This window comes from Nerophis ophidion, linkage group LG14 (assembly GCF_033978795.1).
Source record: "Nerophis ophidion isolate RoL-2023_Sa linkage group LG14, RoL_Noph_v1.0, whole genome shotgun sequence".
NCBI lineage: Eukaryota > Metazoa > Chordata > Actinopteri > Syngnathiformes > Syngnathidae > Nerophis > Nerophis ophidion.
In genome coordinates this window covers 39,993,920-40,005,496 of record NC_084624.1, presented here as the reverse complement: position 1 = coordinate 40,005,496, position 11,577 = coordinate 39,993,920, and the positions used below count along the sequence as shown (strand labels likewise).

Here is an 11,577-nt window from a genome sequence, read left to right as displayed (position 1 = left end):
ATAATTCTGGGAAATCCCTTATCTTTCTATTGTGTTGCTAGTGTTTTAGTGAGTTTAACAGTACCTGATAGTCGGAGGTGTGTGTCCACGGGTGTCTTGATGTGATGCCTTCACAATGTGAAATATATGTGTTTTTTTGTCAATCACTTTTTATTGACCAAAGTTATAGCCGTTTTCCATCCATGTTAGTGTAAAGACAGAGATGAAGAGCGGAACTAATGTGTAGTGAAGTAGTTGCCCGTAGGTCCTTTTTTAGGTGTGGGTATTTCCTCCCCCTCCCCTCAGAGGAAACTTGGGAAGCTTCAAGAATTGTTCGTGTCTTCACTCTTCCTAAACATTGCCTGTGTTTTCCAGGTTAGTAATGTTATGAAATATCTCAAATGTGAAAATTTGATAACTAAACACCCTACAATTCAAATGTAATTTGGTTCAGCGACACAGATTGATGGTTTAGTGCCTTGAGACTTTAATACTACAGTGTGTTAGCATCTAGCTAGCTCTTCTATGCGTGTGGGTCAGTTGAGAGCAGTTAACTCTTTTCATGCCAACCGAAGAGCACTGTTGTGTGTCATATAGTGCTCTGGGGCGGCATAGCTCAGTTGGTAGAGTGGCTGTGCCAGCAACTTGAGGGTTGCAGGTTCGATTCCCGCTTGTGCCATCCTAGTCACTGCCGTTGTGTCCTTGGGCAAGACACTTTACCCACCTGCTCCCAGTGCCACCCACACTGGTTTAAATGTAACTTAGATATTGTCACTATGTAAAGCGCTTTGAGTCACTTGAGAAAAAGCGCTATATAAATATACTTCACTTCACTGTTGTAGAGAAATACTCTTCTATCTCTATCTTACACAAAATCACATTATTATCCGTGTAAATATGTTATTAATGTTTCTTATATGTGTAAATAGATGATGAACTGAGTGATGTGGATACATTTTGTTTGACTCCAAGTATACTTCCCAAGGACATTTTATGTCTAAATTATACCTCCCCATTTGTAAAAGAGTCTATTACTCAAGATGTTTCTGTAACAACACTGTATGGAAATGTGAATAGACAAAAGTATATACCATTATAATAGCTATTGTGCTATGGAGAAGATATGTTTTGACAATGTAATATTTAATTTAGAGAATAATAATTATATTGTTATTGTGGATTATAGGAAATATTCACGGTGGAAGAGGGGTTAGTGCGTCTGCCTCACAATACGAAGGTCCTGCAGTCCTGGGTTCAAATCCAGGCTCGGGATCTTTCTGTGTGGAGTTTGCATGTTCTCCCCGTGAATGCGTGGGTTCCCTCCGGGTACTCCGGCTTCCTCCCACTTCCAAAGACATGCACCTGGGGATAGGTTGATTGGCAACACTAAATTGGCCCTAGTGTGTGAATGTGAGTGTGAATGTTGTCTGTCTATCTGTGTTGGCCCTGCGATGAGGTGGCGACTTGTCCAGGGTCGCCTTCCGCCCGATTGTAGCTGAGATAGGCGCCAGCGCCCCCCGCAACCCCAAAAGGGAATAAGCGGTAGAAATGGATGGATGGATATAAAATGTGTAATAAAGAGAGGAAACTTGGGAAGCTTCAAGAATTGTTTGTGTCTTCACTCTTCCTAAACATTGCCCGTGTTTTCCAGGGGTAAGACTATGAACACAACCTTTTGTCTACTGAACTCACATTCCTGTGAGACCTGTAACATTGACGCCAATGTCTCAGGGATGTCGACGGCAGCTTTATGGACGGCACAAGCTCAGCTGATCTCCGGTAAGAAGCAACTTGTTACCACAATTTGCTAACCGAAACCTGCTGGTTGACATTCGGTCGGGATCCATGTTCGCTGTGATCCATAGTAAATTTTCACCTCCGTGAATTTTAAACAAGGAATCAACGTGTGTTTGTGTGGCTAGAGGCTAAAGCTTCCCAACTCCATCTTTCTACTTTGACTTCTCCAATATTGCAAAAGATTCAGCAACACAGATCTCCAAAATACTGTGTAATTATGCGGTTAAAGCAGACGACTTTTAGCTGTGTGTGTGTGTGCAGCGCTCATACTTCCAAACAGCCCGTGACGTCAAGCATACACGTCATCATTACGCGACGTTTTCAAGAAAAAACTCCCGGGAAATTTGAAATTTTAATTTAGTAAACTAAAAAGGCCATATTGGCATGTGTTGCAATGTTAATATTTCATCATTGATATATAAACTATCAGACTGCGTGGTCGGTAGTAGTGGGTTTCAGTAGGCCTTTAAGGCTTCTTATTTCTGAAACTACAATATAACAAAACAAACTACACAAAAACAACAGCAACAATGGAAAACTATAGAAAATTTTGATACTACGGATTACAACTAATACTAGCAGTGACGTGCAGTCAGAGGAGGCAGGAGAGGCGGGGCCTCACGTGCTATCATGGAAAGAAAAAAAATGTTAAAATAATTTTTTTTTTATTGTTACATGTATCCAGCGATAATACTTTATAAAATTATTTTCCATTTAACTTCACCAGTTTTAGATTATTTTTATTCAAAATCGCTGAATTTTCACATTTGCCGTTCAAATACTGAGAAGAGACTTGTGGTGAGTCACAGCCAGTTGAGCCTCCCAGTGGATTGCGCAATGACTCGGCTAACTGCTGGCTGCTGTGCAGTGAGACCGTATTGCTATATGAATTATATTATACATTTCCATAGTTTAGTTAGCTGAGGTATATTGTGTACAGTGTCTTTTGTCAACAACTGTATGTGTGTAACGTATTTCTTGTGCTGAGCAATTATAAAACGGCTGCGGAGACTAGAGATGCGCGGGTAGGCAATTATATAATCCGCAACAGCATCACCAAAGTCGTCATCCACCCGCCGTTCACCCGAACCAACATTTTATCAGAACCGCAACCGCCCGCCCACTGAAATACATCAGAGGTCGGCTGCTAGCGGGGTGTATAAAATAGTCAGGAGTTATCATGGATACAAAGGATTCTGGGTATTTGTTGTGTTGCGTTTATGTTGTGTTACTGGGAGGATGTTCTCCCGAAATGTGTTTGTCAATCTTGTTTGGTGTGGCTTCACAGTGTGGCGCATATTACTAAGAGTGTTAAAATTGTTTATATCACAACCATTAGTGTACTCTGCCTTGCAGTCGTGTGCGTGTTGCTGCGGAAGCCACACACAACATGTTGCTGGACTGACAAACGGTTCGAACATGTTGTTGAAGGCGACAAAGCCAATGGCTTCATAGCACGCCCTATTACTTATTTCCTGGGTGACTGCCGGCAGTCATTGTAGAGAATATTAGCGTCTCCTATTGTCTTCTTCGCTTTGTGACACGGGTCTTAAATGGCTCTTTGAATGGTAAAGGATTCCGATCCCAGAACCATGTATATCAAATATTTCCAGATGGTTCAACCGCCATCCACCCGAATCTAATTAAAATCTATTTTTTCGTCATGTCACCTGCCCGACCCGCGGTTTATGCGCGGATGAGACCGCAAACCGCGCATCTCTAGCGGAGACGCACTGGGTGAGGCTCGCAGTAATCCCGCCTCCTGGTGGTAGAGGGCGCTAGTGATCCCAGAGATCATTCTTGCGATTACTCGGCCGCAGAAGAAGTGACAACAAGCAGCATCAGTTAGCAGCCATCGTTTATTTTTTCCTCTCGCCTGGACTTTTTAACATGGAGGATTAAATATCTAAAATAACAGTTTTCTAAACTGGACTTTCAATCAAACCAGGAGGTAATAATTAAAGGAAGATTTCCATTGATACTGAGAGACTTTTAAAACTGAAGAAAGATAAGGAAGACTTCTATAAACACGTTATTGATACTTTTATTCAAAAGGAGCGGCGCATGGACTTAATTTATAAGTAAAGGTGAGACCATAATAAAGATTTTTTTTAATTAAATTTGCTTTTTTGTGTGTTAGTTTGCATGTGTAAAGTTAAAATTAGGTTTGAGTACCAATGATTGTCACACACACACACACACACACACTAGGTGTGGTGAAATTTGTCCTCTGCATTTTACCCATCCCCTTGATCACCCCCTGGGAGGTGAGGGGAGCAGTTGGCAGCAGCGGCGTCGCGCCCGGGAATCATTTTTGGTGATTTAACCCCCAATTCCAACCCTTGATGCTGAGTGCCAAGCAGGAAAGAATGCTGGTATGAGCTTTTAAACATAACCCGTTAACTGCTGCCAATCAAATGGTGAATATGATACTCTTTAGGGTTCAATCTGACTGTGATGAAGTCAGTGCCTCACCAGCCATGAACCTCACCGCACGTCACTGTTTTAAACACACTAAAACGTTTTTGCAAAGTTCAAGGGACATTTTCTGTTTTGACAATACAACTTTATTGACAATATGACGACACCAATAGAACAAAATAGCTTCTTGGTTTTCTGTACAATGTATTCATGTGTGTGTAGCTTTTTAGAACTTGTTGCACACTGACTAAAACTTAATCTTCTTACAATAGCAGATAAAGGTTTATGCATATTAATTGGACTGCTTGCCATGCACAAGTTAGCACTGGAAACAATAACATTAAAATCATTACTGTGCACTCTGCTCAGCTATAAGCAAAAACAAAAAACCAAGATGTATGCATAATTCAAGCAAAAAGCTGCTTCAGAAATGCAATTGATTAAAAAAAAAAAAGAAACCGCACAAGTTCGGAGACGCCTCATGTTTGAAATCAAGAAATAGTCCAAAAATGTTGCTTACACAAAACACCTCATGCTTCTATTGATTTTGATTACACAGCTTTTGCAGCACGATTGTGTGCTAATAAAGACTTCATGTTCGTAACTAGTCTACTAACACATTCAACCAATTAAACTGGCTGAGCATGCAACAACTTGTTGGATTCAAGCAAGCTACTTCCTGCTAGTCTACAAGTACAAGTTAGCTTTCAATCCTCCATAGAAGAGGAGCTGCTCAGTCCCAACCCTCTAGACTGGACTTCATCAGGACCTTTGAGGCATTAAAACGCAAACAAATGAACCTTTGCTTTTTTTTATTCCTCCCTGGGGGGCCGTTTTGTGTGTTTATGGCCTCACTATTGATTTTAAAGCACACTAAAGGCGCCCTGTTAGACTGCTGTTGAACAAAAGGACAGAAATGTCAAAGAAATAAAAAAACAAACATCAAACTTGGATGCCAAACCTTCGCTCACTCACTTACATCCACATAAAGATGGAATATTTGCCACAAGCTTCTTTTTATTGACCTAAATAGCGTAAAGGACATTCTAACAAATCTGTGCTTGTTAACTCGCTCAAAGATAAATAAACCACTTGCGTAACAAGACTTCAAGTATGTTTTTAGTAGCAGTGATGTTTCAGTGAGTTTGGCACACTCACTACGTGTATTGACACTGCACTGATATTGTGATGATGTTTTATAATGGCACCATCTGCTGGATTGAAAAACTCCCTACATTTGACCTGAAACTAAAATAAATTGGGTAAATGGCAATTATAAAATTTACTTCGTTTTTAAATTAAATAGTTTTTAAATTAAAAAAGAATAAGGCATATGGACTAAAACACCTATGTTAAAATATAAAATTTCTGAGGTATTTTAATGAGTATGTATTAGTTAAGTTACATTTTAAGACATGCATGCTGTTTTTTTAGTTGTATCTATTGAAAAATGCAATGTGCAACACACCATATATATATATATATATATATATATATATATATATATATATATATATATATATGGGTTGCGAATCTGTGGGTGTCCCGTGATTCGATTCAATATCCATTTTTTGGGTCGCGATTCGATTACATATCGATTTTTTCCATTCAACGCGATTTTCGATTGAAAAACGATCTTTTTCCGATTCAAAACGTTTCTGTATTCATTCAATACATAGGATTTCAGCAAGATCCGCCCCAGTCTGCTGACATGCTAGCAGAGTAGATTTTTTTAAAAAAGCTTTTATATTTGGAAAGGACAATGTTTTATCAAGTAATTGCAATGTAAATTTGTTTTATCTATTAAACAAAACAAAAATATCTTTGTGAAAACATTGGACACAGTGTGTTGTCAAGCTTTTGAGATGCGATGCAAGTGTAAGCCACTGTGACACTATTGTTTTTTTAATTTTTTTTATAAATGTCTAATGATAATGTCAATGAGGGATTTTTAATCACTGCTATGCTGAAATGATAACTAATATTGATACTGTTGTTGATAATATTCATTTTTGTTTCACTACTTTTGGTTTGTTCTGTGTCGTGTTTGTGTCTCCTCTCAATTGCTCTGTTTATTGCTGTTTTGAGTGTTGCTGGGTCAGGTTTGGTTTTGGAATTGGATTGCATTGTTATGGTATTGCTGTGTATTTGTTTTGTTGGATTGATTAAAAAAAAAAAAAATCGATTTAAAAAAAATGAGAATCGATCCTGAATCGCACGTGAGAATCGCGATTTGTAGTCAAATCGATTTTTTCCCACACCCCAGATTTTATATATATATATATATATATATATATATATATCTGCGATGAGGTGGTGACTTGTCCAGGGTGTACGCCGCCTTCCGCTCGATTGTAGCTGAGATGTCGCGGGGGGCGCTGGTGCCTAAGGGAATAAGCGGTAGAAAATAGATGGATGTATATATATATTAGTTTTTTTTTATTATTATTTTATTTTACAGTCAACTTTATCATGTACTTATTTTATTTCCTGGGGATGCAGATGGCACAGATTCGGTGGAATGGTCCTTATTTTACTGACGATTTGCAGCCTTTTTAGAAGCTAATTATGAAACAAACACAATCCATTCACATATCAAACGTCACTCGGCCAAATAAAATATATATTTTTACGCTCACTCTGCTCATCACAAGGAGGAGGAGATGAGGAGGAAAAAAAGGAAGTACGGCGAGGACATGAGACACAGAAAACAAGAAGGTTAGCGGGACAAGATGTCCACTAGTGGATGAGACAGCATTAGAACGTCTTGTCCTTCATCCATCCTACTGAGGAAGAGCTTTCAAGATGGCGTTCACTTCTTCAGCGACCGTGGTCAACACAAACTCAAACTGATCCTGCAGAGACAAGCAGAGAGGATTTTCAGCATTTGAGACACTTAATCAAGTTGTGTTGGTTGAGGTGTTGGAAGAACCAAAGCGTGTAGAGAAGCCTCTTGGTGGAGGTGGCTGCTGAACATCTTGACTCCATCACACTCGGCTGATTTCTACCAAGGGAATCTCGCTCCGTGAAAGCAGATCGCTTTGCTTTAATGTAAGATGGATCGATAGCGCTTGTTGCTGCTGTTCATTATACTTCTTATATTTAACACAAAAACACACGCTTAGGATAAATATTATGTTATTTTCTAAAAAAAATTGCTGAAAGTGCTTCAAATAAATATAACATTTTTAAAAATGTGTAATGGGTAGGTTCCCTCCGGGTACTCCGGCTTCCTCCCACTTCCAAAGACATGCACCTGAGGATAGGTTGATTGGCAACACTAAATTGGCCCTAGTGTGTGAATGTGAGTGTGAATGTTGTCTGTCTATCTGTGTTGGCCCTGCGATGAGGTGGCGACTTGTCCAGGGTGTACCCCGCCTTCCGCCCGATTGTAGCTGAGATAGGCGCCAGCGCCCCCCGTGACCCCGAAAGGGAATAAGCGGTAGAAAATGGATGGATGGATGGATGGGTAGGCTCCAAATAAAGGTCTGCTTACAGCCCCAATTCAGCCTGGGTAAGAGTCCAGTCTGTGTTGCTTGTATTCTGACACGTGAAGTGAATCAGTGAAGGTCAACCAAGCAAGTAGTGCGCGACCTACTACCCAAGGGGCCTAGATCTTACCGCTCAAAGCAGATGCGAGCAAAAAATCTATCTATACAATGGAAAAGTCCTATACTTTTTCAAAAAAAGATTTCTCGAGTGATAAAGGATTATACGTCGGTCGCGTTCTTAGACATGTCGGGCTATTGTGCTCCAGACGTCATTTTACACAAATGAAATAAGCGTGCAGGTCTACAACCTCTTTGTGTGTGGCTGGGTCAAGGACATTGGTATCAAGACTCTCTCGGATAAATATGAATCGTTGAACCGTAAGGTTGCATTTCATGATTTAACTTCACGTTTACTGCCATGTTTGTTGCTGTTAGATGCGTGTTTTTCCCCGTCTTCATCACAATACTGTATAACTATAGATGTCAACATTGTGTATGTGCTGAAAGCTTCATTTATTATTGTTGCCTTTGGTCAAAGCTCAACTCTTTTAGGTTTTGCTCACATTTGCTTTTATTTACACTTGCCAAGTTGATGCTTTCTGAAACACTCGCAGCAAGCTGTTTAATACAAATAATATCAAGATTATACAAACCCCGTTTTCATATGAGTTGGGAAAATGTGTTAGATGTAAATATAAACGGAATACAATGATTTGCAAATCATTTTCAACCCATATTCAGTTGAATATGCTATAAACACAACATATTTGATGTCCAAACTGCTAAAACTTTTTTTTTTTGCAAATAATCATTAACTTTAGAATTTGATGCCAGCAACACGTGACAAAGAAGTTGGGAAAGGTGGCAATAAATACTGATAAAGTTGAGGAATGCTCATCAAACACTTATTTGGAACATCCCACAGGTGTGCAGGCTAATTGGGAACACGTGGGTGCCAAGATTGGGTATAAAACAGCTGCCCAAAAAATGCTCAGTCTTTCACAAGAAAGGATGTAGCGAGGTACACCCCTTTGTCCACATCTGTGTGAGCAAATAGCTAAACAGTTTAAGAACAACGTTTCTCAAAGTGCAATTGCAAGAAATTTAGGGATTTCAACATCTACGGTCCATAATATCATCAAAAGGTTTAGAGAATCTGGAGAAATTACTCCACGTAAGCGGCATGGCCGGAAACCAACATTGAATGAGCGTGACCTTCGATCCCTCAGACGGCACTGTATCAAAAACCGACATCAATCTCTAAATGATATCACCACATGGGCTCAGGAACACTTCAGAAAACCACTGTCACTAAATACAGTTCATCGCTACATCTGTAAGTGCAAGTTAAAGCACTACTATGCAAAGCGAAAGCCATTTATCAACAACATCCAGAAATGCCCCCGGCTTCTCTGGGCCCGAGATCATCCAAGATGGACTGATGCAAAGTGGAAAAGTGTTCTGTGGTCTGACGAGTCCACATTTCAAATTGTTTTTGGAAATATTCAACATCGTGTCATCAGGAACAAAGGGGAAGCGAACCATTCAGACTGTTATCGACGCAAAGTTCAAAACCCAGCACCTGTGATGGTATGGGGGTGCATTAGTGCCCAAGGCATGGGTAACTTACACATCTGTGAAGGCACCATTAATGCTGAAAGGTACATACAGGTTTTGGAACAACATATGCTGCCATCTAAGCGTCGTCTTTTTCATGGACGCCCCTGCTCATTTCAGTAAGACAATGCCAAGCCACATTCAGCATGTGTTACAACAGCGTGGCTTCATAAAAAAAGAGTGCGGGTACTTTCCTGGCCCGCCTGCAGTCCAGACCTGTCTCCCATTGAAAATGTGTGGCGCATTATGAAGCGTAAAATACGACAGCAGAGACCCCGGACTGTTGAACGACTAAAGCTCTACATAAACAAGAATGGGAAAGAATTCCACTTTCAAAGCTTCAAGAATTAGTTTCCTAAGTTCCCAAACGTTTATTGAGTGTTGTTAAAAGAAAAGGTGATGTAACACAGTGGTGAACATGCCCTTTCCCAACTACTTTGGCACGTGTTGCAGCCATGAAATTCTAAGTTAATTATTATTTGCAAAAAAAAAAAAAAGTTTTTTTGTGTTTGAACATCAAATATGTTGTCTTTGTAGTGCATTCAATTGAATATGGGTTAAAAAGGATTTGCAAATCATTGTATTTCGTTTATATTTACATCTAACACAATTTCCCAACTCATATGGAAACAGAGTTTGTACTTAAATGGGAAATAATAAACGTTAAAAGTATATCAAACTTTTTACAGTGATCACTGCAAATTCATGCATTATTCCACTCTGCTCCCTTGAACTGGAGTGTGTGCCACTTTTCTAAAATCAATGTTTTGTAAAATCTTACACTCTTCCACCTTTTTGATTACCCCCTAAAAAATTCTGAAGAAGTGTTAATACTTTTTGCGATTTGAACGATTCGCAAAGTCCAAAACAATGCAAGCTAAGGGCGTATTATTTCGAGAGAGGCTAAATGGCGCCGAGCACCCATTGAGAACAGAGATAGCTTGACCACCACGCATATCCAATGAGCCGAACGTGACGTCATGCAAATCAAAGCAATCATTTCTCGTTATTAGGAGAGACAGTAAAATACTTTACCTTGGTCTGCACCATACCCGGCCTCTGGTCTCGTAGGTGTTCCAGGGTAGCTGCAATATCAATCTCCTTGGCACCTACACACACACGTAAGTATGCACACGGGGAAAAAAAGGAAATTGTGTTGGATAGAGTTCAAAGCTGTGTCCTTTAATCCAGCCAACACCTGTCAGTCTTCTGTCTGTAGAACAAGATGACTACACTCATCCTTAACACCGTGCAAGCAGCAGCTGTGTCATTTTGATGAAAAGAAGCCTTCAGAAGATGTTTTCTTGTTACGGAGAATCAAAGGCTGCGGGTTTTGACGTTTCTTACGAGAACGTTAACGAAGAGGAAGCTACTTGTTGCTCTTTGAAGGCCCTGGTGTTTTTCCTCATTCTAGCTAACATCTTCACATTGTCACAAACAGATTCGTGCAGTAAATGGCTGCTACATTATCACCACACCTAAGTAAGCGTCAATAAATACCTTGATCTTGCAGAAAAAAGACCATATATTTTTTTCAACAATTTCCGAACTCTGGGTGAATTTTGGCGAATTAAAAGCCTTTCTATTATTCCCCCACGGAGCGATGACATCACCACGTGACGTCACATAGGTAGAGTCAATCCGCCATTTTCTCAAACACATTACAAACAACGAGTCATTTTCCGTATTTTCGACTGTTTTCCGTACCTTGGAGACATCATGCCTCGTCGGTGTGTTGTCGGAGGGTGTAACAACACGATCAGGGACGGATTCAAGTTGATTTACGTGGAGTGTGCATCGATTAGCACGGCATGCTAATCGATGCTAACATGCTATTTAGGCTAGTTGTATGAACATTTGTATCCTGCGACACTCAAAGCAGATGCATTTCCAACGATAAAGTCAACGAAATCACAAAGGTGAGTTTTGTTGATGTTATTGACTTATGTGCTAATCAGACATATTTGGTCGCGGCATGACTGCCAGCTAATCGATGCTAACATGCTATTTAGGCTAGCTGTATGTACATTTGTAGCTATATTTGCATCCAGACTTTCCCTCCACCCACATTTAATGCCAAACAAACACTTACCAATCGACTGATTTAAGTTTCTCCAGTGTCAAAAGATGCGAAAGTCCCTCGTTCGGTCTGCACATTTTACCGGCGATGCTAAGACAGACATGGCACGGAGATGTATGGATATCCTATGACACTCAATCGTTGGTTAGAAGGCGATCGCCGAATAGCTTCAAAAGCTATTCGCTCAAAAGC

The 11,577-nt window shown here is 40.0% G+C and overlaps 1 protein-coding gene and 1 long non-coding RNA gene across 2 annotated transcripts in view; one reads left to right on the top strand and one right to left on the bottom strand.

Moving 5' to 3' along the window:
• The first annotated feature begins 1,565 nt into the window (after positions 1–1,565).
• The window catches only part of LOC133568677 (uncharacterized), a 35,868-nt gene continuing 25,856 nt past the window's right edge, over positions 1,566–11,577 (top strand). The window contains exon 1 of the long non-coding RNA XR_009809645.1: positions 1,566–1,758. This is a non-coding gene — a long non-coding RNA (uncharacterized LOC133568677). The remainder of the gene's footprint in view (positions 1,759–11,577) is intronic.
• LOC133568675 (receptor-type tyrosine-protein phosphatase N2-like) overlaps positions 4,321–11,577 on the bottom strand; it is a 163,270-nt gene continuing 156,013 nt past the window's right edge. Inside the window, exons 22-23 of the mRNA XM_061920760.1 lie at positions 10,341–10,414; positions 4,321–7,052 (exon numbers count right to left, since the gene is read on the bottom strand). Of these exons, the coding sequence (XP_061776744.1) occupies positions 6,981–7,052; positions 10,341–10,414 (146 nt within the window). The 3' untranslated portion in view covers positions 4,321–6,980. The remainder of the gene's footprint in view (positions 7,053–10,340; positions 10,415–11,577) is intronic.